Source organism: Loxodonta africana, unplaced genomic scaffold (genome assembly GCF_030014295.1).
Source record: "Loxodonta africana isolate mLoxAfr1 unplaced genomic scaffold, mLoxAfr1.hap2 scaffold_56, whole genome shotgun sequence".
In the NCBI taxonomy this organism is placed as follows: domain Eukaryota; kingdom Metazoa; phylum Chordata; class Mammalia; order Proboscidea; family Elephantidae; genus Loxodonta; species Loxodonta africana.
In genome coordinates, this window is record NW_026975283.1 from 768,629 (window position 1) to 795,530 (window position 26,902).

The 26,902-nt window shown below is 38.9% G+C and overlaps 1 protein-coding gene and 2 long non-coding RNA genes across 6 annotated transcripts in view; 1 reads left to right on the top strand and 2 right to left on the bottom strand.

Moving 5' to 3' along the window:
• The window catches only part of LOC135229841 (uncharacterized), a 637,733-nt gene that overhangs the window by 326,213 nt on the left and 284,618 nt on the right, over positions 1–26,902 (bottom strand). The window lies entirely within an intron of this gene.
• The window catches only part of LOC135229842 (uncharacterized), a 590,403-nt gene that overhangs the window by 209,199 nt on the left and 354,302 nt on the right, over positions 1–26,902 (top strand). The gene's annotated exons all lie outside the window — the stretch shown is intronic.
• Positions 10,793–25,854, bottom strand: LOC135229848 (olfactory receptor 4C6-like). Its single transcript, XM_064279105.1, has one exon. It carries the CDS (start codon positions 14,359–14,361, stop codon positions 13,453–13,455), a length of 909 nt encoding a protein of 302 aa, XP_064135175.1. The 5' UTR covers positions 14,362–25,854; the 3' UTR covers positions 10,793–13,452.

Here is a 26,902-nt window from a genome sequence, read left to right on the forward strand (position 1 = left end):
TGCTCCCAGGCAATATTCATGTGGCTTGGAGTTTCACTTCCCCCATCTCTACTTCTTTTGCTCTCTTCTTTAATCTTTTTGTATCTCTAAAGAGATTTTTTTAAAGAGATTTACTCAAGACACGCCCTACATTAATCCTGTATCATTAACATAACAAAGCCCATTCCCAAATAGGATTGTAACCAAAAAACAAAAACATATTTTTTGGGGGGTACAGGATTCAATCCATAACATTCCACCCTTTGACCTCCAAAAGTTCATGTCCTTGCCACATGCAAAACAAATTCACTCCATCACATCATGCCAGAAATTTTAAATCACCTCCAAGTTCAAATCTCATCTTCTGAGTCATCTAAATCAAATATGGGTGAGATGTTAGGCATATTCCATCCTGGGGCAAAGTCATCTTCATTTGTAAACCTGTGAAATATAGAATACTGATTATCTGCTTCCCAAATAGTGTTGGAACAGACACAGGTTATATATTTCCATTACAAATAGGATAAATTGAAGGGAAAGAAGGGTTAAAGGGCACCAAGCAAGTACAAATCCCAGCAGAATAAACTGCATTAGTTCTCACGCCTTTAGCATAATCCTCTGCATTCTGAGACCACAGATGTGGCTACTTTTGGCCTATTTCCTGCCTGTAGAACTCCAAAAGACAGACAACGTTCTTTCCTTTTTCTCTGTCCTCTTCAGCCTAAAATGATGTGTTTTCTGCTGTGGTAGTTGATTAGATCCATCAGTAACAGGCTTAATCTCTTAAAAAAAAAAAAAAAAAGATTGTGTAGCCACATGCTTGGTGAACATCTTAAGATATGTTTCATAGTTTGTACAACAGAATTTCCCAAATCTTTAAGTTTTGTTTTAATTTTGCACAGTTCATTTTTAAGTCATCTCTTTCTTCTTGCATTTTACTATAAACAGCAAGAAGAAACCATGTGGCCCCTTTAAGAGCTTGCTTAGAAATCTCATCAACCAGATATCCAAGTTCATTACTTACAAGTTCTACCTTCCACCATTTGGACATAATTCAGACAAGTTCTTTGCCACTGCATAAAAAATATCACACTTCCTCCACTGCCAGTCACATGTTCATCTTTTTCTTTTATTGTCTCAACAGAAGTACATCCAATGTTCACATTTCTAAGAACATTCTTTTCCTGGAGCCATATGTATTCTCTAAGATGATAGAAGATTCTCTATAGTTCTTCTCACTTCCTCCTGAGCCCTCACCTGAATTTCCTTTGACGTCCATAATTCTACCAACATTCTCTTCAAGGAAATATAGGTTTTTAATAGGCACCTTAAAACTCTTCCAGCCTACATCCATTATCCAATTCCAAAGCCACTTCCACATTGTAGATATTTGTTACAGCAACACCCCCACTTCTAGTTAACAAATATCCCACTCCTGATACCAAATTCTGTCTTAGTTATCTAGAGCTGCAATAACAGAAATACCACAGGTGTGTGGCTTTAACAAACAGAAATTTATTTGCTCACATTTTAGGAGGCTAGAACCCTGAATTCAGGGTGCTGGCTCTGGGAAAAGCTTTCTTTCTCTGTCAGCTCTGGAGGAAGATCCTTGTCTCTTCTGAGCTTCTGCTCCTGGGCAATCTTCATGTGGCTAGGTATCTCACTTCCCCCATCTCTGCTTCTCTTGATTGATTGTTTAATCTCTTATAGCTCAGCACCATGCCTTAATCCTGTCTAATTAGCATAACAAAACAATCTAGTCCCATATGAGATTATAGCCACAGGCATAAAGACTAGGAATTATAACAATTATTTTGGGGGAAACACAATTCAGTCCATAATAGTGCACTGTTTTAAATGGTACTGTTTTCTTGTTTTCCTTTCAGAATTCTCTTTGTTAGTGTAGAGGAACCCAACTGGTTTGTGTCTTGATCTTGTACCTTGCCACTTTGCTGCATCTTTCTTGTGGATAATATTTTGAGTTTTATAGTTTCTTAGAGTAAGGCTAGGCTTCTATGAAAGGGAAACCCAGTGATAGAGTGGGTTAACATATAGGAATTTTATTCATCTTGATATAATGGTCCCATGTAAATGGCCCAGGATGGAAGGGCAGTACCTCTTCTCTTTTTCATTACAAGACCCAGGTTACTTCCAAGCAGTTGCTTGGTCACCTCCTAGAACTTTTATGTTCATAGTGTGATCCGCCTGTTAGTATCACTGGCATCACCTACGAGTTTGTTAGAAATGCAGAATCCTAGGCCAACTGCAGACCTTGTTATTAGTCATTAGGTGGTATCGAGTTGGTTCCAACTCATAGAGACCTTGCGTACAACAGAGAGAAGCACTGTCTGGTCCTGTGTCATCCTCACAATTGTTGTTATGTTTAAGCCTATTGTTGCAGCCACTGTGTCAATTCATCTCGTTGAGGGTCTTCCTCTTTTTTGCTGACCCTCTACAAAGCATGACATCCTTCTCCTTGGATTGGTCCCTCCTGATAACATGTCCAAAGTAAGTGAGATGAAACCTTACCATCCTTACTTCTAAGGAGCATTATGGGTGTACTTCCTCCGAGACAGATTTGTTCTTTCTTCTGGCAGCCCTTGGTATATTCAACATTCTTTGTCAACACCATAATTCAAAGGCATCAACTCTTCTTCAATCTTCCTTATTCATTGTCCAGTTTTCACATGCATATGGGACTACTGAAAACACCATGGCTTGGGTCAGGTGCAACTTAGTCCTTAAAGTGAACATCTTTGCTTTTTTACACTTTAAAGATTTCTTTTGCAGGAGATTCATCCAATAAAATACGTCATTTGATTTCTTGACTGCTGTTTCCAGGAGTGTGGATTGTGGATCCAAGTAAAATGAAATCCTTGACAACTCCAATATTTTCTCCATTTATCATGATGTCGCTTATTGTTCCAATTGTGAGGATTTTTGTTTTTTTGACGTTGAGGTGTAATCCATACTGATTGCTGTGGTCTTTGATCTTCATCAGTTAGCGCTTCAAGTCCTCTTTGCTTTCAGCAAGCAAGGTTGTGTCATCTGCATATTGCAGGTTGTTAATGAGTCTTCCAATCCTGGTGCTGCATTTTTATTTATATACTCTGGCTTCTTGGATGATTTACTCATCATACAGATCGAATAAGTGTGGTGAATGGATACAATGCTGATTGCACAACTTTGTTGAAACCATGTAGATTCCCCTTGTTCTGTTCAAACGACTGCTTCTTGGTCTATGTACAGGTTCCTCAGGTGCAAAATAAATGTTTTGGAATTCCCATTCTTCACAATGTTATCCATAATTTATTACGATCCACACTTTCAAATGCCTTTGCAGAGTCAATAAAACACAGACCTAATGAATCATAATTTGACTTTTCACCCTAGTTGATTTATATGTACATTATAGTTTGAGAAGAATTGCCCTACAGCATTATCATCTATAGCTGTAACACCCCTCACCCCCGGTTTTAGGTATCAAGAAGGGGAAATAAGCTTGAGAAGTACAATGTCAACATTTGCTATTTCAGCCTGGAAGTTACACATATTTCTCCTGTTCACATCCAATTGACAAGAACTTGGTCACAGAGCTGCACCAAGCTGCAAAGGAAGCTATGGAAAGTGAGCTCTTTTGGGGAGATCATGAACCTAGGTATCACCTATTACTGAAGAGGAAGGAGAGAATGGATTCACAGAAGCAAGGACTCCCCATTATTGTCAAGTACAAGTACCAGTGATAAAATGAAAATCTCTATCTTTAGTGTTCACATTATAGTGGATAGTGCTATTTCATAAAGCCCAATAAGAAGTCCATGGTTTTTATACATTCTCAAGATTAGTAGAAATTGTGTAAATATTATTCAAACTAGTGATTGCCTTTTTTTTTTTTTTATGAGAATATTTTAAATCCCCTACAATAAAAAAAAAAAAAAGTTCCTTGGAGTTGATTTTGACTCATAGAGGCCTTACAGGACAGAGTAGAACTGCCCCACAGGGTTTCCAAGGCTGTAAAGCTTTACAGAAACAGACTTCTACTTCTTTATCCTGTGGAGTGGCTGGTGGGTTTGAACTGCTGACCTTTGATAAGCAACCAAGTGCTTAACCACTGCACACCCGGGAATATTTTACAGCACCATAGCCTCCATTTTTCATTCTAACTCTCCTCCCCAACTGTGATGGTTAAGGTTGTGTGTCAACTTGGCCAGGCCATCATTCTCAGTGGTTTGATAGTTGCGGGATGTTGTGATCAGTTCCATGATGAGATTTGATGTTATGTGATCACCTCCATGATGGGATCTGCTGTGAGTGGTAAATCAGTGGAAGGGGAGTTTCCTTGGGCATGTGGCTTGCATTGAATGTAAGTGGATATTGTGACAGGGCATGTGGGCTTTTATTGGTTCTGGATCCTGCAGCTGGCTCCTGTTTATCAGATCTCGACAATATACAACAACAACAATTTCCAACCATATCTCCATTATTTACAGCCTACTTCTGCTAACTCTATTAATTCTTTTTTTCCCATTGTGACATATAAACCATTATTCCTGCCAACATTTTGCATGACACCAGCTATGCTCCTGCCTAAGAAACTTTGCACAGTTTGCTCCCTCTGTCTTAATTATTCTTCCCCCAAATATTTGCATGGCTTGTCCCTCACTTCCTTCAGTATCATATTCAAAATTGGTGTTTTTTTCTGTCCAAAAGATCAATGCTAAAAATAATCTTTAAATAAAATTTGTTTTAATTAATTGTTCTTGTGTTACTTGTTGTAAATTTAAATCCCTCTGTCATCTTCCTTCTTTTTTTTTTTTTACTGATTTATCAACTTCAAAATATTTTAGAAATTGTGGAAAATTTAATTCATAATTTTCATGTAAATTTCTGTTATATATTTTATTAATATTATTAGGATTAATAATAATTATTATAGTTAACAGTAATATGTTCCATAATAGGAAAGTAAGGGAAGTTAATAAACTTGTCTAAAGTCACATAAACATAAGCAATGGAGTCAGAGAATTCAATCGCATCACACCTACTTGAGATTTGCCTACCATTTGAAAAGATTGTACTTAAAGGAGAAAGCCTTTGGTAACTTTCCTTGGTAACTTTTAGTGGTCTACATATCAATGTGAGTTTGAAAGTGTGCTTGTTCCTTACAGCAGAGTGTGTGGGTGAAGTGGAGGCAGAGATGTGGCTACATGAACACTTGGTAACTGAAATTGGAGGTGTCCCTTAGGACAAATGAAGTAGAAAGGAGGGCTCTGAGGACAAAATCTGACTGTGGACAACCTTGTCTGGGATTAATTGGCCCTATGGTTTGCTGCTATATTTTTTCATGGTTTGCTGTGCTGTTGGGCTAGCTGTGCAAAGTAGCTCATTGAGCCAATCTCTCAGGGTTGAACCCAGTGCCGTTGAGTCGATGAGTGGGGAGAAATGCAGTCCTTGGCCTCTGGAGGCTGGAATGCAGTTCTGGGCATCTGTGAACTTTTATGAAACCCCTATAAATATCTGAAGGAAGAAGAAAAAGACATACTTAATTCATGTGTTTTGTCAGGGAGTGTTTTGAGGGTAGTAGAACTGACATTAGAAAAATTTCTACCATAGAATAATGAGAATATTTTTTGTTTTAGAAAATTTTAAGTGCAGAAATAAGAAACTTAAAAAAATTTTCTCTTGCTAGCATTACAGACCCTTTCATAGAGTTTAATTCAGGCCTTCTAGGAAGAGTTAGTTATCTGTGGGGCATTTATTTTCTCTTCTGATAGCTCCTGCAACAGAAAGCCACAGTAGACCTATCTCAAGTACAATTTGCATGTTGCAATGCACTGTGCATAGTTAATCTTCAAAGTAAATTAGAATTGAAAAAGAGAAGACTATGAGTTCTCCGTTGAATGTTATTCCTTCACTTACAAGAAAAAAGGTAGGTTTTTCAAACCCCGCTGAAATATTTCCTTTCTCTTGCCTCCCATTTCAGTGCTGCTTCTGTATAATTTTCCAACACCACCCCATTTTTTTAGGACAGTTACCATCATCTAGTTATGTCTCCTAAGAAACTTGAAGTTCCAGGAACGTATTTCCCACAGTGATGGGAAGGTTCTGATGTTTCAGGGACCCTCAACTTTCACTGGGCTCTGCTTGGTGCATCCCTGCCTCTGAGGCCAATTCTGATGGAAAAAAGGGGGTGAAACAAACTATTCCCTGGCACCAAGACCAACCTGAAAGAATATCCTACCTTCAGACTATTTGCAAGGTTTAAGTTCAGGAAAAGCATGAGGATGCATAAGTGAATACAATATTGGGTGTCCAGGACCCACCGTCAACCCTGCTTAGAGCCTAAAACCACACCTACTTCTGGAGTTGGAGAAAAAGACAACATGAGGCATGGAGGAGGGAGAAGAAATCTCTTTAATAAAATCCTGGGATAGACTATTTAATCCCTAACATAGTTCTTTGCTCACCCTTGCTTGCCCTAGGGATTTCTCCCTTTTATCCCCATCCTGATCCTTCCTCCTTCTCTTAGCCACAATGACTTATTTTTTTCCCTTTTGATCTGACTCTTTTTTTTTTTCTTTACCCCCTCCTCAGTATTATTTTTCAAGTATGAACATAAAATGCTGATCTCTTTGTTTTACCCATTCTGGAATTTCCATGCATGAACACGCCAGCAGCTTCCTTCTTTACCTGTTTATGTTTCCTGGGCTTTGTGTTGGCTCTATTTGGATAGCTGGAGACTGATGTTTTGTACGGCAGTGTAGGGTGAAGTGTTAGAGAGAATGCTATGGAGACCAAAGACTGGTTTTGGTCTTGGATTTACTCTAACTGCTCTCTGCTAAACTCTGCCTCCCAGCTTAACACAAAGTGCACAAAGTAGAAAAAAGCTAACTTGCCTTACTTAACTCATGCGATATTATAAAATCAATGGACAAAAGATGTTGAAGCAAAAATGAGAGAAGAATATAATCAGGGACTACATGATTCAACAAATATTTAGTTTTGGGCTGTGGAAGGCCACTAGCAAGAGAGTGACTTGGGGAAATACAGATAGGCTTCTCTGAGGAGATGTTTTTTGAACTGGGTACTCTCTCCATAGGTAGAAATGAAAGTTTAGGTTGTAGCAGAGGTAGGGGTGTTCAGCTGACGTCGGATGTGAAAAAATCGGAATGAGATGGTCTGGGTATACTAATGAGAAACATTAAGTGTCAGACTTGACTGGAGCATGCATTGGCAGAAGTCCGGAGAAGAAAAGTAAAAAGCAAGATTCTGTTACAGAGCTGGAGGGCTTGAAAGCCATGATGAGCACCGCAGACAGAGATTATTAAAATCATAGTAACCATTTTATTTATGACTCATCACATTTTTTTGAATGCGAACTTCGTGTTTTTAAGGGATGACAATGGGGTAAAATGAGGGAGAGGGGATTGCTGAATTTATGTTCTCCTTCGCTGTTTAGAAATGTAGAACAGGCATCTCAGTAAAAGCTTGTGAGAATCCACTTAAAGAATTCCAGAACTATCCATTTTATTATATCCCAGTCTGTATTTTTGTTAAGCATGAGTTAATCATTCTCACAGTGAAAACCTACACGAGTATAGCAATACATACTGTTTTTATTTCATCTAATTGTGTGAGACTTTTTATTTAAATTTTAATGACTGCTCTACTGTGTGACAAGGTTCTTATGTTAAAATTGAGAGGAAAATTATTTTCTTGAGCGCCCTCAATGAAAGTAAGGATATTCAGGCTTAGGTACGAACCAACTTGACCAAGGTCAAGTGACATTTAAAGACATAGATGAGATTATAATCCACCTCTCTGGGCTCCCTACATGTTTTTTGCCTCCCACAGAGATGAGTTGAGAGTTAGCACTTTGGATCCTTCTTTAAGAAAGGAAGTGACAAGTCTGAAGCCACTGATGAATCATATTTGGGATAACTTCAGAGCCAGTCTCTATTTTGTTGAGGCTACAGTGAATCCAGATCCCTGGGCAGTGTACAGGGTCTGTGCTTGTCTAGTAACCTACAGGGTGGCAGTTTAAACCCACCCAGTGGCACCGTGGAAGAAAGTCCTGGTGAACTGTTTCTGTGAGGATTACAACCCAGAGAACCCTCGGGAGCAGTCCTACTCTGTAACACACGGAGTTGTCAGAAGTCTAAATTAACTCCATGGCAACGGATTTCATTTGGTGTTTTACAGTGAATCTACTTGAATCCTCTCCATTGACTTTCTAAGTGCAGGGACGGAAAGAAAGTCTTCAGTAGGTCTCCAGAATCTTGAAGAAGATAGGCACTTTGTTATAGAAAAGCTCAAAGTTCAAATGGACTAAATTCAGTTAAAAAAAAAAAAAAGATGGCTAAATTCCATTAAACAACTTGGAGTAGGTGCCTGATAAATCTTAATAGAAGGTGCTGTTATGTTTTTATGCCTCCAAATTTTCTACTTTGCCAATAGAGAATATCAGATATTTATAACTTGGCTTTTATGGCCTTCAGCTACGAAGGCGACTTACTTTTCCAACTTTTCTACCACAGCTTTTGAGTCTGACCAAACTAGAGGGTTCATACTGATCTGTTTTCTTAATATAGCATGTGCCTTACCACCACTAAATTTTTTATTTCATTTCTTGTCATCTAAATGCCCACATTCCTTTGCTTTTGATTCCAAACTGTTCACTACCAAGATCTTGTTTTATCTCTGCTTTCCTCTTATCATGGGTCCCTTGTAATGATGCTATTACATACTTTTGATTGATGTTTCTCTTTTTTATGTCTTAGAGATATTTAGAACTCTCAATCCTAGCTTCTGATCATCATAAGAAAACTATTGTCATCCACAGTGCTGATATGATTTCAGCCACTCAGCAAAGGAACTTAATATTTTAATGCAATGGTATAGCTTTATTATGGATATATAAAAAATTTGAATTAATATTCTTGAAAAATGGAAAATCTCTCTTGTAAATCCAGTAGTGAAAATCATAATGAAAATAACCACTCTTATTATGGGTACTGAGTACTGGCATCTAATAATCTGATTAAGTCAAGTTATTTAATCTTCGCAGCAACCTTAAAGCATATATTATTTTATTATTTCTGTTTTACAGATGAAGAAAACAAAGCACAGAGATATCAAAGAACTTGTTAAATGTCACACCTCTGATGAACAGTGGGGTGAGGTTTGAAACTAGACAATGTGACTTCAGACTCTATGTATTGATCACTCTGCTAACATATCTCCTCTCAGTTCTAAGTCTGAAAGTTTACATCTAATAGAACTTGGTTTGGAACTTGGATCTTTCCAGTTAAAATTATAGCTCACTTTTTACATAATTTTGAATTCTTCACTTTTTTTTTCAATCTATCCTTGAGAAATTTGTGCTTTTCTCTCTGCATGTGGTTTCTTCTCTTCTAGTACATATTGCATAATGTCTTACTTTATTAATGATCTCCAAATAAAGTTTTTAGAAGAAGTATCCTGGGGAATTCAGAATAAAGAAGGTTATATATGAGTAAAAACAATACTGAGGTTGTTAGAATATTAGAAAGTATATGCAAGTCAAATTTATAGATAGAGAAGCTCAATATTCTATTTTAAAGCTAAGTTAAGGGAATAAGTTCAAGACAAAGATAAAGAGTAGTTTCCCTCCATCATGCCAACCAAAAGCATCGCTGTGGGTTGAATTGCACCCTCCCAAAACGTGTTGTAAATCCTAGCTTCTATGCCTGTGGTTATATTCCTATTTGGGGATGGGTTGTCTTTTTTATGTTAATGAGACAGAATTAGTGATAAAACAGATGAAACAAGAAAGCTGGGAAGGCAAGATAGGGGAGGAAAGATACTAAGCCACATGAAGATTACCCAGGAGCAGAAGCTCAAAGAGACGAGGACCTTCCTCTGAGCCAACAGAGACAGAAAGCACCCTGAATTCAAACTTCTAGCCCCCTGTTTGTTAAAGGCACCTATTTGTGGTAATTCTATCCTAGCAGCACTAGATAAGTAAGACAAACATCATCCAGACATTCATTATGTCATGAACATCAGAGAAGCTCACATCTTGACTACTAGAGGCATAGATGATAAATTGTCAAAACAGTTTAGTTGTAAAGCATATACCACTCAAGATCCTAAAGAGCCAGGGATAATAGACACAAAAATGAGTCAACAGAACTGAAAATATGTTCTTAAGAAGGAATTCTCCAACAATAAAATTATTGCTTAATTACATTGGAATGGTGTTTTTCAGATTTCAAAGCACATAGATAAGATGCATAATGCATCAAACATATAAAAAAAACCCCAGTGCCATCAAGTCTATTCCGACTCATCGCCACCCTATAGGACAGAGTAGAACTGCCCCATTGGGTTTCCAAGGAGAGCCTGGCGGATTTGAACTGCCGACCCTTTGGTTAGCAGCCGTAGCACTTAAGCACTACGCCACCAGGGTTTCCATCAAACACATAGTCATGTAAATGTCTGTGTGTAAATCTTTTTTTAAATTCTCATGATAACTCAGAATAAGGTAGAGCAGATATTGGTACTTCATTTTTCATATGAAGGCCAAGTTTCAAAGCAGTTAAGTCACTTGCCCAGGGAAAGAACAAGTTTTATAGTTCTCAGTCTTGGTAAAAAATCAAAGTTTGTAAAGGAGGCATATATATATATATATAATTTTTTTATTCAAAAAATACAAAAGTGCTGGGCCAATCAGACAGTTTCTAAATGAATCAACAGATAAATCTGGGAGAGGTCTGTGCATCTGTAGATTTACAAAGATTCCTGGGGAATTTTGGTGCACACCAAAGGTAATTGGAGGTAACAGAACATGGAACAGAACCAATTAATTCAGAGTTTAGCCAAATGATTTTCCCAAAATGTCACTTTTTTTCTCTCTGCAGATTAAACCTTTGTCAAATTCATCCCACCTACAGCCACTTACATAGTGATGAATAACAGTGTGACCGAATTCGTTCTGTTTGGGTTGACACAGGATGCTGAAAAGCAGAAAGCAATATTTGGAATCTTCTTGATTCTTTACCTTTTGACTCTGCTGGGGGATTTTCTCATTGTGGTGACTATTAAGACAAGTCATACCCTTGGGAGTCCCAAGTACTTTTTCCTATTCTACCCGTCCTTTGCTGATGTCTGCTTTTCTACAACTACGGCACCCAGGTTGATTGCGGATGCTCTATCCTAGAAGAAGACCATTTCCTACCGTGAGCGCATGACTCAGGTCTTTGCAGCCCATTTCTTTGGGTGTATGGAGATATTTGTGCTCATCCTCATGGCTTTTGATCACTATGTGGCCATTTGAAAGCTGCTGCAATATAAACAACCACCATGAGCAGGTGTCTGTGGTGTGCTGGTGATTCTGGCCTGGGTGGGATCTTGTATCCATTCTTCAATACAGATTTCCTTGGCTTTGATATTGTCCTTCTGTGGTCCCAATGTGATTGATAACTATTTGTGTGACTTGCAGCCCTTGTTGAAACTTGCCTGCATGGACACTATGTGATAAGTTTGCTGCTGTGTCCAATAGTGGGGCCATATGCATGATGAGTTTCACGCTCTTGCTTATATCCTATGTTGTCATTTGATACTCTCTGAGAAACCACAGTGCAGAAGGAAGGTGAAAAGCTCTTTCTACCTGCATCTCCCATTTTATTGTGGTAGTCATGTTTTTTGGTCCATGTATATTCATGTACACACACCCACCAGCTACATTTCCAGTGGACAAGATGGTGGCTGTGTTTTATACAATTGGGACACCCTTTCTCAACCCTCTGATATATATACTGAGGAATGCAGAAGTGAAAAATGCCATGAAAAAGTTATGGCGTAGCAAATTATGACTTCAGCTGATAAATATGGTGTATTTAATTTACACTTCCTTAACACATTAGTTTTTGTTACATGGACAGGAAAGGTGAAATACTCCTAACAGGAAACAGTCCTAACAGGAAGCAGTCAATGTATATCAACATGTTATTGGTCCATTATATACACATTTAATATTCTGAGAGGACTGCATTAGACTATGAGTACTTAAAGCTCATAACCATTGTAAACAACCTATAATGAGCCTTACTTGGATTCTATCAACACCTGACCATTTTCACTTGGTAATTTAACTTCTTGTAGACATTTTTCTCCAGAAAGAAATGTGCTGACTAATCACAGGATAATCGTGTGCATGTGTGTCCACCAAATTCCTTTTACAAATCTTTTTCTAGTACCATATGAATTTGGTCAACATGAGCCAATCTGTAGGAGACTGGAAAGTTGCAGAATTCAGATTGTCATTTTGCCAGTATGAGCATTTGATAGGATGCTCCTTGAAGATGATACATTGGACACCTGTAGCTGAGCCTGCCCTACTGGGCAATCCTGTGCTGATACCACTAAGTCTCTCTTTCTGCCTATATTTTTCTGATCTCAGTCCCTGCAGCCACCAATGTGGAGGATCATATGCTAGTCTGTCAGAATAGCACTCTCTAGAAGTGCCCTTTCAGCATGCACGTACACATGTATGTGTAAATGCACACACACTCACAAATACAAACAAATTTTAAGGTACTTGACTGGAATTTTAAGGTACTATGACCTCTGGTTGACAGACAATTAAAAATTAAAGTAGGAGGTGATGTCAGCCAAATGGCAGAGTAGGTAACTCCAAACATGTCCTTCCACAGAAACATCAGAGAAACGAGTACCGACATGAGAGGCAGGCATACCTCTACTCCCATGGTGGGGCAGGGGAATTCTCTACATCCAAAGCTGTTCTCACAAACCACTCTTCCAGTTTATACTGACCAGGTTTCATATTCTTTACTTAGTTGTGAGGGTTCTTATCTTCATCATTCACTGCCTTCACTGTAGTAGCAGGTATGGTGTGATCTGGAACGCACTTTGTAATTTCACTTATCATGTGTAGCCAAAATTTCAATCTTAACACCTCGTTACATTAGAAATGTGAAATCATGATTCGTATCATTGCCGAAATTCAAAAGAACTGATTTCTCCTTAGGAAGGGCTTACACAGTACTCGAATTTGAGAAATAACTTGTGTGCACACATGTGAAAGGTACATTTTATGGACAAAAGTTTGTATAGTTAAACTTTACCTGTAAACAGGAAAAACTACAAAATGAATTATAGCTCTTAGATCTGATAATGGAGTTCCAGTAGTGAGGTAAAAGGACTGACCTGGGGAAGGCTAAAGGGGAAAGGGTAACCACCACAAGGATGAGATTAGGAGGAAGAAAAGAAACCTTGAAAATCAGTATCATAATTTCTATGTTGTAAATATCCTAAACAATAAATCAGACTTGTATTTCTAAAAGATCCCTCTGGATTCTTCTGGAACTTGGGCTGTTTTATTTCTCACACATCTTGGAAAGAATGACTTCTCTTTAGGAGAAACTCATAATGTTTTCAGCATGATGACAGTTACTTGCCATCTAAAGTCTCTCATTGCATCCAAAGTTTCTTCATGGTATTTTTCACCTCTGTGCTTCTCAGGATGTAGATCAAGGAATTTAACATGGGTGTGATGATAGACTCCGACATAGCCATTGCCTTGTCTATGGGATAAGTGGCCACAGGTGTTACGTACAAGAAAACAAATGGCACAAAGAACAAGACAATCACTGTGAGGTGGGAGCCACAGGTAGACAGGGCTTTGCGCCATCCTTCAGAGCTATAAGACTTCAAAGAGCAGAGGATGATCATGTAGGAGACAATGAGGATAAGAAAGATGGTCACGCACATCACCCCACTATTGAGGATGACCAAGAGGCCCAGGACGCAGGTGTCCATGCAGGCCAGTGTCAGCAACTGAAACAAGTCACACATAAAGTGATCAATGACATTGGGACCACAGAAAGGTTTTTGGTACATGAAGAGAAGCTGTATCATTGCATGCAAAAATCCTCCCACCCAGTCCCCTCCCAGCAGCAGGCAGCACATCCGAGAACTCATGATGGTCCTGTAGTGCAGGGGCTTACAGATGGCCACATAGTGGTCATAGGCCATCACAATGAGAAGGATGATTGACACTCCACCAAAGAAATGTTCTGCAAAGAGCTGGGTCATACAGCCTTTGAGGGAGATGGTAGTGCTCTCAGAGAGGGAATCCACAATCATCTTGGGGGCGACGACAGAAGAAAAGATGGCATCCATGAGGGACAAGGAAGTAAGGAAAAAATACATAGGTGACCTCAGACTCTGACTTGCAGTCATAGTTACCACAATGAGTAGGTTTCCCAACATGGTGACAACATACATGATTAGAAACACAGCAGAAAATATTTTCCTCAGCTCTGGGTTTTTCGTAAGACCCAAAAGAATGAATTCAGTCACATTGTTTTGGTTTCGCATTTACCAGGTACTGATATGAGCGCTGGCTGAGAGTCGGAAAATCTAAAAAAGCAACATAGTGTTTATAGTTAGTGACTATTTGGCGTCATTCATTTGGCTCAATGTGTGTTTGGAGAGGTAGAGGCAGTAACCAGGTAAACCAGAGAATTTTAGGACAAGGCAAGGAATTTCTGAGGGCAATGGGAAACCAAGGGAGAGTATAAAACAAAAGAGTATTATAATTTCTTAATTGTAAATAGCCTGAATTATAAATCAGGCTTACATTTTTAAAAGATACCTGTGGATTCTAGTGGAAGCTGGACAGCTTTATTTCTCACATATCTCTGACAGAATGAATCTCAGGGGAAATTCATAATGCTCTCAACATAGTGACAGTTACTTGCCAACCAAAGTCTAGACCAGATGCCATGGAGTAGATTCTGACTCATGGTGACCCCATGAATGTCAGAGTAGAACTGTGAGCAATAGGGTTTTCTATGGCTGATTTTTCAGAAATAGATTGCCAGGCCTTTCTTTCGAGGTATCTCTGGGTGGATTCAAACCTCTAACCTTTTGGTTTGCAGCCGAGGCCATAAACTGTATCACCTGGGACTTCACATTTCTCAAGGTTCTTAATAGATTACTAAAGATGAAGTGGGCACCAATACAATTAATGATATTTTATAGAACAAAAGGAAACGGCAGTGAACTCTGAACTGAATAGAGAATACTAGTATTAGCCCTTTCTCCAGGCTTGAGAGTGGATTTGATATCAGGGACTGGCTATTATTTCTCTGTCAGTCAGACTCAATGATGACAGCTATCAGCTTTAGTCGGTAAACATTTGTATTTCTAGACTTGCTTCAGCCATAATCAAGGATCAAACCATACCCCAAATTTCCAATTCAGCTCTGAATCACAACCCTCAGCTACTTTTGTGATATTTCTTTTCTCTTTCCACAATGGTTCACTGAAGAACATTTTCGAAAGACCGCTCAAATGAAGAAAGGGACAATCTTAGTTAACATTTTTCTTTTTCTTTGTCAGTCCACTTCCCTCTTATTCCCTAATTATTTAAGCAGACAACAAGTATTTTAAAAACTCAGAGGATGCTGCAAATTTGAACAATAAAAAGCATCAGATGTGGCTTGTTTCCTTAAATAAGGGCAGACCTAGTAAATTTAAAATAATGACAAAGAAATAAGTGATAACTGAAGAAATGAAAGAAAAGTAAATTATTGAAGTTTTAAAGCTAGACAAAGGCTATTCCCAGCAGGGGGACAGCATGTGCAAAGACCCAGAAGGAGGGATAAGAGACATGGTTCAGGGCAGAACAGAAAGCTAAGGTCTTAGAGTTATGTACATCAGGTTCTAATTTCGACTTCTGGAACGCTTTTTAGCTGTGTAATTAGCTAAAAGTCATTTATCCTTCCAGATTTGCATTTTTATTTAGAAATATTGAATTTGCATATTTATAAATGCATTTTAATAATATAAATTTATATAAACATTGCTGGCATCATGTATGCAAATGCACTGTACATTGAATTTTAATCAATGATTTATCATTGACAACATTCCAGGTCAGTATAAGGAGATTTATAATATTCCCAATTTTCTGCTGCTACAATGCTACAGTGAATGTCTTGTATTGATATATCTATGACTATATCAGGGAAACCCTGGTTGCATAGTGGTTCAGACCTGCAGCTGCTGAACAGTTTCCAGGTGCTCCTTGGAAACTCTATAGGGGCAGCTCTACTCTGTTTTACAGGGTTGCTATGAGTTTTGGCACAGTGGTTAAGAGCTAAGATGGTAAGTTGGAATCCACCAGATGCTCCTTGGAAACCCTGTGAGGCAGTTCTACCACGTCCTTTAGGGTCACTGTTAGTCAGAATCAACTAGACAGCAACTGGGCCAGGTTATAACAATATAGATACAGGTAAAGATATATAGCAATAGATTTAAGTATTTCTGTAAAGTGAGTTTCTGCAATAGAATTGTAAAATCACAGGATAGGAACATTTTACACTTGGATAACCAAACCAAACCCATTGCCGTCAAGTTGATTCCAACTCAGAACACTGCAGGACAGAGTAGAACTACTCCAAACGTTTTCCAAGGGGCGGCTGATGGATTTGAACTGCTAGCCTTTTGATTAGCAGCTGTTGCTCTTATCCACTGTGCCACCAGGGATCCACTTGGATAAAAAAAAAAGATATTGGTAAATTCTCCTTACAAAATGGTCATGCCTGACAATAAGGTATTAGACAGCTTTTATGTTTCTATCAGTTTTGTCTTTCTTGTTTATATCAATTCCTTTTCATTTGTATTATTTTTATTATTATAGAAGCATGCATTCTATATCAGAATATAATTCAGAAGAATTTTTAGTAAGTAAACATTTAAACTCCTTTCATAAAGGACAATTATTCTTTCTCTAAGTAGATTTGTCAATAATCGATGTACTCATCTCAAAATAATAACTGTAATAACAATAACATTTATTAAGCATAGTGACTTGTTCACTTCCTTGAGTCCACAGAGTTACTGCATAATATAGCCTGCTTTTGAATCCAGGAAGCTGGACTCTGGAGCTGATATTTCTTTCTGAATTCACCTGGGCTATATATAATACCTCCATCGAAATCTAAGTACCTAGATGGCTCTAGTGATTGCACTTGGACTGTCAGTTTTATATAGTCAGTGGACTTGTAGCTCTGAAGCTTCCTGAGTATCAAGCTAGGTTTTTCTCTTACCGTTAAAGTACTTTAAAGTAACCTCTTTAGTGCATATATTACCCCATGTTTTGCTTTGTTTTCATAAAAATTAATGGCAAATTTGTGGGTTTGTAACTAACTCCAGCAGAATTTTGTAGAACGGAAGTGGCAATAATGTTTTAATTTTTGGTATTGGAATCTACAATAATTTCTCAGTGTTTCCACAGAATGCTCCTAAATTACCTCTATCCTCACCGTCACCAAACCACCAGCATTACCAAGGCAGTCCCCACCACTACCACCACCTTCATCACTGTGGTCACCACTGTCGTCGCCAACACTGCAACTACTACTGCCATTACCACCAACACCAGTATCATCACCAACACTGCCACCACCACAATCATTACTACTGCCACCACTGCTATCTTTGTCATTGCCATCACCACTGTCACCACCACCACCGTCATTCCTAGAGGTAAACCTGCTTATAAGAAAATTTTGTAGTTGTTTTGTTTTACCTATAAAGAAATACAAAAATTCAGCTCATTCCTAAATTAAAACTGTCAATCTAAAATTTAAGCATTACCCTCTAAACATCACTAATTTTAGGAAAAAGAATACATTAATAAAGTTAACACTTAGAGCTTAGTTTTTAGAGTTGGTCAAAAGTGGAAAGTTGTAGAAATAAAGACTCTAATCATTTCAAGTCTAATCCAAGATCTTATCTCACCCAAGATTCGTTCGCATAAAGCAACTTCTCCAGAGAGTCCAAGAACCAGGTGAAATGATTCCAGCTTAGTTTTTCTTACTGTGGAAGTAAGCTGTCCAGGATATAAATGGAGAAAAGCCATCCAATCATTAAATACTGGTCAAATTTGTCGAACTACGATTTTTATTGCTTTTGAAGAGAGATTTAAAGCAGAAGTTGTAGGTATCTATGAATCTAATGAAGAAGTGTACATTCTGTTTTACCAAGGGATTTATTTATATTCTTTCCAATTAAAAAGGATTGCTGACGAGGGAGCCAAGCAGAGAATTTACTGAATCATTCAGGTCTCTTTTGAATCTCAGCGGATTGTATGTTAAGATCAAAGTAGAAACTGTTTTTGTTCAGTTTCTCAGAAGATACATCATGGATCCAATGCTCTCCTTTGGGATATAAGAGGGCAGAGGGCATGTTTGAACAGCTGTGACAAGGCACAGATTTATACCATTCAGTTGTAGCCCTCGAGGCTAGATCTCCACTGACAGAGGCTAATCCCCACCCCAGTGAATTCCCATTCACCCACCTTAATAATAGGGTGTTCTCAGAAGCAGAATGTCACTAAGACCAGGCCAACATGCAGAAACCTAGACCACAATGTTAACAATTCAGTCATTTGTTCATGCACTGTGATGTGTATCTCAATTACAGAATGGCCACAATTTTAAATAGTTAGAATATAGCAACAGGAAGGAACCTGAGTCAAATCCCATCTCTGGATTCGACCTCCCACACAGAAGTAATATCTGTTCCTGGAGGGCCACCATCAGGGTCAGAAAATTTGTACCCGGGCATAAAAATATATTTAATTTTTTCTAATTTATTAATAAATGGCATTTTCAATTAATATTGTTTTTCTATTTTTGGAATAATAGGTTACAATTTTCATTCCTTCTCCATCTTATAAAGTGATTTCATTTACATTAACTTTTTTATCTTCAACACCTTATAAGGTTATCAGAGTTAGGATGATTATTTCAATTTTCAGAATCTAATCCTCAAAGATTATCCATAGACTTATTTTTGCTGTAGAATCATTTTTTACAAATTGTCTGATATTACCCCATCAGACATGGGGTCTGAAGTTACCCCATGGTCACCAGAGCCGTTTAGATATGGGTTAGAATCAACTTCTCTTGGTGGGGAAGAATGGGGAGAGAGTAATATGAGTTTCTATATAGTAAATTCTTGAAAATTCTAACTCAGCTGTTATATTAATGACTATTCACATATGCATCCAATCCCTCTCTATCACACTGTTGTTGTTAGGTGCTGTTGATCCAGTTCCAACTCATAGTGAGCCTATATACAACAGAACGAAACACTGCCCGGTCCTGGATCATTCTCAAAATAGTTTCTTTATTTGTGCCTACTCTTGCAGCCACTGTGTCAGTTCAACTCCTTAAAGGTCTTTCTCTTTTTTGCTGACCCTCTGCTTTTCCAAGTATGATGTTCTTCTCCACGGACGGGTCCCTCCTGATAACACGTACTAAGTACATAGGACAAAGTCTCACCATCCTCACTTCTAAGGAGCATTCTGCCTGTACTTCTTCCAAGACAGATGTGTTTGTTCTTCTGGAAGCCCACGATGTATTTAATGTTCTTCACCAACACCATAATTTAAAGGCATCAATTCTTCTTCAGTCTTCTTTATTTGTTTTCAAGCCCCATGACACTAAAAAAAAAAAACCTTCTTTTATTTCCTTTATCACATTTGTCATTATCTGATTATATCTTTCATTTAGCTTTCATTTGCTTATTATTTATCTGCACCTAACTAGAATATAACCAGTAAGAAAACTTTGACCTTTCTGTACTTCTGATTTGTATAGTACATGAATCTCTGGGAGGTGCAAATGGCTAAGTGATACACAACTAGCAGAAAGGTTGACCATTTGAACCTGTCCAAGAGGCTCCTCACAAGACAGACCTGGTGATCTGCTTCCGAAAAGTCACAGCCTTGAAAACCCTATGGAACAGTTCTACTGTGCACATACAGGGTCAACATGAGTTGAAACCGATCTGACAACAACTAACAACAGCAGCAGCGGTACAGTATGTAGAACATGGAAGAATAGACATATGTTAAGAAAAAAAAAAGTAAATACACAAGTTGTTGTTGTTAGGTGCCGTCAAGTCGATTCCCTCATAGTGACGCTATGCAACAAAGTGAAACACTGCCTGGTCCTGCACCATTATCACAATCGTCGCTATGCTTGAGCCCATTGTTGTAGCCACTGTGTCCGTCCATCTCATTGAAGGTCTTCCTCCTTTTTGTTGACACTCTACTTTACCAAGCATGAAGTCCTTCCTCAGGGATTGGTCCCTCCTGATAACACGTCCAAAGTATGTAAGACAATGTCTCACTATCCTTGGCTATAAAGAGCATTCTCGCTGTACTTCTTCTAAGACAGATTTTTTCATTCTTTTGGCAGTCCATGGTATATTCAATATTCCTTACCAACACCGTAATTCAAAGTTGTCAGTTCTTCTTTGATCTTCAGCCTATTTGATCAAACAGTCCTTTTTCTTAAAAACATGATTAATATCTGAGTACATAATATGGGAAAAGTTACTGTGAAGAACCAGTATTTATTCTTCAAGGAAGCTATTCTCATACCATAATCCATTGCCATTGAGTGGATTCTGACTCATACCAGACAGAGGAAATACTCAGCCAACCCCTTTGTGTGACTTGAGTCTTAAAGTTTTCTATCGATCTGTGTCCCATATCATCTCAAATTTTATCATTCACTGTTTATTCTTTTGAATTGATTGCTATCCTAACAATCACACTTCTTTTCCAAATATAAGTAACATATTTACTTTGGTGGGAATAAAATTATTAATTTTTTTTTCCCTTTGGCAAAAGGAACTAAGTGAGGATGGGTTGCCTACAAAGATGAGAATCAAGGAAGAGCTTAATGTGAAGAAAATTTTCCAGATGATAGAGGAAGAAACAAAGACAATTTTTATAATGTGGCCCAGGGTCATCCCTGCATTTCTGTTATTTCACAATCATGTAAAGGATCAAAATAGCATTGTGGAAAGAGTCCAAACACTATCCAAAAGACTTGGAAATCCGGTTAACCTCAAATGACCTCATTTTACTTACAAGTCAGATGAAGTTAAACTGCCTAGGTAGAGCAAATGATTAAGTGTTTAGCTGAAAGACCGGTGGTCTGAGTCCACTCAGAAGAGCTCAGAAGAAAGTCCTTGGGATCTACTTCTGAAACGTCGCAGACATTGAAAGCTTTATGGAGCACAGTTCTACTCTGACACACGTGGGGCCGGAACAGACTTGACATCGATTGTTTTTGTTTTTAAGACAGGGTTAGTAATTATATCATAACGTTGTAAGAATTACTAGCTAATGTTTGTAAAATATCTTCTGAAGTGTCTGTTCAATAAAATTGAGTTCATTCTCTCATTTAAATGACCCCAAAATGGCATTTCTTAGTTAAATATGAAGTTTAACCCATACTTTCATGTAAGACAGGCATATACTTTTATCTTTCTTCTTTTTTTTTTTTCTCCTCCCCTTTGGAATAATTTCTTTATAAAGCACAAGAAGTTATCTGACGGCAATTGTTACCCATGAGTGGTTCCGCAACAGAAATAGAAAGGAAAAGGTGGTACCTTAAAAGCATTCGCAAGCTATCAAGATTTTCTCCCTGAGGCTCTCAAATTGACTTACATTTTCTCCTAGAGTCTTGTCCTTCCCGGATTTGCTGTTGCCAGTTTATTTTTCTTGTGTCTCGTTCATAATTGTTTTAGCACCTCTTTACTGAGCTCTTGGTGATTTTCACTAGGATTCCCATTTTTTTAGCTTTGATATTGTTCTTTAGATGTTCTTTTAACTCTCTTTTATGCCCTGGATTAAATGTGACATATCGTTGATGCTTCTCCAGTACTGACCCTTGACTTGCCCTTGTCTGTATTCCAAGTTCTTAGGCAGGATATGTCATCAGAAGGTTAAAAGAGGCCCCTGACCTTCGAAGGTCAGGGAAGCAGGGGCAGGGTTTTGGGGTCCATGATTTCAGGGGACATCTAAGTCAATTGGCATAATAAAATCTATTAAGAAAACATCCTGGATCCCGCTTTGAAGAGTGGCATCTGGGGTCTGAAACACTAGCAAGTGGCCATCTAAGATGCATCAATGAGTCTCAACCCACCTGGATCAAAGGAGAATGAAGAACACCAAGGACACAAGGCAATTACGAGCCCAAGAGACAGAAAGGGCCACTTGAACCAGAGACTATATCATCCTGAGACCAGAAGAACTAGATGGTGCCTGGCTACAACCGATGACTGCCCTGACAGGGAGCACAACAGAGAACCCCTGAGGGAGCAGGAGAACAGTGGGATACAGATCCTAAATGCTCATAAAAAGACTAGACTTAATAGTCTGACTGAGACTAGAAGGACCCTCGTGGTCATGGCCCCAAAACTTCTGTTGGTCCAGGACAGGGACCATTCCTGAAGCCAACTCGTCAGACATGGACTGGACTGGACAATGGGTTGGAGAGGGATGCTGATGAGAAGTGAGCTTCTCGGATCAGGTGGACACTTGAGACAATGTTGGCATCTCCTGCCTGGAGGCAAGATGGGAGGGTAGAGGGGGTTAGAAGCTGGCAAAATGGACGTGAAAAGAAAGAGTGGAAGGAGGGAGTGGGTTGTCTCATTGAGGGGAGAGTAATTGGGAATATGTAGTAAGGTGTATATAAGTTTTTACGTGAGAGACTGACTTGATTTGTAAACTTTCACTTAAAGCACAATAAAAAGTATATAAAAAAAGAGGCCCCTGACCTTTTAATCTTATTTCTGCTACAACTTCTAATTATCAGTAACAATTGGGACTTTTGTCATTTTTAGTAGTTCAATTGTTATTGTTGTTGTTATTAGGTGCTGTTGAGTCGGTTCCAACTCATAGCAACCCTATGCACAACAGAACACTACTCAGTCCTGCACCAACCTCACAGTTGTTGTTATGCTTGAGCCGATTGTCACAGCCACTGTGTCAACGCATCTCTTTGAGGATCTTCCTCATTTTTTCTGACCCTCTACTTTACCAAGCATGACGTCCTTCTCTGGGGACTGATTCCTCCTTATAACATGTCCAAAGTATGTGAGACGTAATCTTGCCCTCCTTGCTTCTAAGGAGCATTCTGGTTATACTTCTTCCAAGACAGATTTGTTCATTCTTTTGGCAGTCCATGGTATATTCAATATTCTTCACCAATACCACAATTCAAAGGCATCAATTCGTCTCCAGTCTTCCTCATTCATTGTCCAGCTTTCGCATGTGTATGAGATGATTGGAAACACCGTGGCTTGGGTCAGGTGCACCTTAGTCCTCAAGGTGACATCTTTGCTTTTTAACACTTTAAAGAGACCTCTTACAGGCAATTTGCCCAGGGCAATGCGTGTTTTGATTTCTTGACTGCTGCTTCCAGTAGTTCAATTAGAAAACATAATATTCTTGGATATCTAAGTGAAGATTTGAACACATGGTTAGATGTATGTAAGTGTGGAGTTAGGGAGCATGGTCTGGAATGCAGGCATAAATTTTTGAGTATTCAGCATTTGAATAACTTTTAAGACTACAGGATTGGATGCATTTACTGAAGCAGTATGTACTGACAGAAGAAAAAAGTTAGGACCAATGACTGAGCCCTGGTGCACTCTATAACTTTGAATGGTGAAGTGAAAAAGGCAGAACTCACAAAGGAGAATGAGGAGTGACACATGAAGTAGAAGGAAAACCAAGAAACTGTGTGATATCAGAAACCAAGTGAATATATCAAGGAAGTAAAAGTGATCAGCTATTTCCAATATTGCTGATAGATCTAGCAAAATGATGGCTGAAAATTGACCATTGGATTTAGCAATGTGGAGGTCCTTGGCTCTATTGTTAAGAAATCTTTGTTAAGGTGGAGAAGTAGGGAAAGTTTTCCTGGAGTTGGTTTAAGACGGACTGAACAGAAAGGAATAAGAAACTGCAAGTAAGAAAACTAAGAAGAAGAAAAAATAAATGGGGATGTTGGAGGCAGGGCCAAGATGGCGGACTAAGTAGATGCTACCTCTGATCCCTCTTGCAACAAAGACTCAGAAAAACAAGTGAACTGATGACATACATAACAATCTACGAACCCTGAACAACAAACACAGATTTAGAGACGAAAAATGAACAAATATGGGGAAGCAGCAACTGTTTTTGGAGCCAGGAGCCAGCGTTCCAGTCAGGTAACCTTGGCGGCCGGTTTAGGTCAGGGTCCAGGGGAGCTGATGGCGCAAACAAGGGGCACAGCCCTACCCCCGCGAACTCACCCCGGGAGGGGGCCCAGCCGGTCCGCGCAGGCGGCGTGGCGATGCAGCCAGTGGGAGAAGTCCCTGGGAGGCAGTGACTGGTCTTGGAGCTGGGAGAGCAGCGTCCCAGCCGGGGAATTGTGCTGCCGGGCATTTGACTGGGTGCTGTCACGGCACAAGCACGGGGAGCTGCTCAACTCCCCTGAACTAACCCCGGGAGGGGGCCCAGCCAGTCCAAGGGGGCAACGCGGCGACGCGGCTGGAGGGACGAGAAGTCCCCGGGAGGCAGTGACTGATTTTGGAGTCGGGAGTGCAGCGTCCCAGCAGGGGAACCTTAACGCTGGGCATTGGACTGGCAGCGGAGGATCTGACAGCGGCTTCAGTGGACCAGATCCCCGGTGGCAATCTCCACACAGCCAGCACACATAGGCGACATGCCCCTCGGGAATCTCAGATAAAATAGTCATTCCAAGCAAGACAAGCAACTCTGGCTATATTCCGAGGTGCTACGCTCCTATCTCTCTGATCCCACCCCCACCCTCCCCAGGCGGCATCATTAACATTGGAATTTCCTGAGCCAGAGGGAGAACGGCTCCGGCTCCGCGGCGGCTTTGGTTCCCCTCCCTTTTTTTTTTCTTTTGGTCTTTTCCTAATCCACTCGTCTGGTCTGAGAGAAGGAACCAGAAAAAACCCAGGGACCAAAAATCCATCCCTAATTGGACTAAAAACACAGAACCAGCTACAGCCAAGCATATATGATCCAAGTCTCAGACTTTCATCCTTACAGGGAACAAGGCGGCAGTTATAATCCAAAGGCAGTTCTGACAGGGATCTGACTGCAATTTTTTTAGCAGATTTTCTGGAAAAACTAGTTTCCCAGTGATGGCTCGGAGACAGCAGTCCATATCAAACCACATAAAGAAGCAGACCATGAAAGCTTCTACAACCCCTAAACAAAAGAATCAAAATCTTTCCCAAATGAAGATACAATCCTGGAATTATCAGATACAGAATATAAAAAACTAATTTACAGAATGCTTCAAGACATCAGGGATGATCTCAGAAACGAAATAAGGCAAACTGCAGAAAAAGCCAAGGAACACACTGATAAAACAGTTGAAGAACTCAAAAAGATTATTCAAGAACATAGTGGAAAAATTAATAAGTTGCAAGAATCCATAGAGAGACAGCATGTAGAAATCCAAAAGATGAACAATAAAATTACAGAATTAGACAAACGCAATAGGAAATTAGAGGAGCAGACTCGAGCAATTAGAATGCAGAGTGGGAAATCTGGAGGACCAGGGAATTCACACCAACATAGCCGAAAAAAATCAGATAAAAGAATTAAAAAAAATGAAGAAACCCTAAGAATCATGTGGGACTCTATCAAGAAGGATAACTTGCGTGTGATTGGAGTCCCAGAACAGGGAAGGAGGACAGAAAACACAGAGAAAATAGTTGAAGATCTCCTGACAGAAAACTTCATTGACATCATGAAAGACGAAAGGATATCTATCCAAAATGCTCATCGAACCCCATTTAAGATTGATCCAAAAAGAAAAACACCAAGACATATTATCACCAAACTTGCCAAAACCAAAGATAAACAGAAAATTTTAAAAGCAGCCAGGGAGAAAAGAAAGGTTTCCTTCAAGGGAGAATCAATAAGAATAAGTTCACACTACTCAAAAGAAACCATGCAGGCAAGAAGGGAATGGGACGACATATACAGAACACTGAAGGAGAAAAACTGGCAGCCAAGGATCATATATCCAGCAAAACTCTCTCTGAAATATGAAGGCGAAATTAAGATATTTACAGATAAACACAAGTTTAGAGAATTTGCAAAAACCAAACCAAAGCTACAAGAAATACTAAAGAATATTGTTTGGTCAGAAAATCAATAATATCAGATACCAGCACAACACAAGGTCACAAAACAGAACATCCTGATATCAACTCAAATAGGGAAATCACAAAAACAAATTAAGATTAATTAAAAAAAAAATGCTCATAACAGGGAATCACTGAAGTCAAAATCTAAAAGATCACAATAATCAAAAAGAGCGACTAAATACAGGTGGCATAGAACTGCCATAAGGAGAGGGATACAAGGCGATATAGAACAATACATGTTAGGTTTTTACTTAGAAAAATACGGGTAAAAAATAAGGTAACCACAAAGAGGTATTACAACTCCATAACTCAAGATAAAAGCCAAGAAAAACGTAACGACTTAACAAACATAAAGTCAAACACTACGAAAATGAGGATCTCACAATTGACTAAGAAAAACGTCTCAGCACAAAAAAGTATGTGGAAAAATGAAATTGTCAACAACACACATAAAAAGGCATCAAAATGACAACACTAAACACTTATTTATCTATAATTACGCTGAATGTAAATGGACTAAATGCACCAATAAAGAGACAGAGAGTCACGGACTGGATAAAGAAACACGATCCGTCTATATGCTGCCTACAAGAGACACACCTTAGACTCACAGACACAAAGAAACTAAAACTCAAAGGATGGAAAAAAATATATCAAGCAAACAATAAGCAAAAAAGAAGAGGAGTAGCAATATTAATTTCTGACAAAATAGACTTCAGACTTAAATCCACCACAAAGGATAAAGAAGGACACTACATAATGATAAAAGGGACAATTGATCAGGAAGACATAACCATATTAAATATTTATGCACCCAATGACAGGGCTGCAAGATACATAAATCAAATTTTAACAGAACTGAAAAGTG

Bases quoted from the DNA above. Each gene is read 5' to 3' on its own strand.
- LOC135229848 (XM_064279105.1), bottom strand. From the start codon at position 14,361: ATGCGAAACCAAAACAATGTGACTGAATTCATTCTTTTGGGTCTTACG.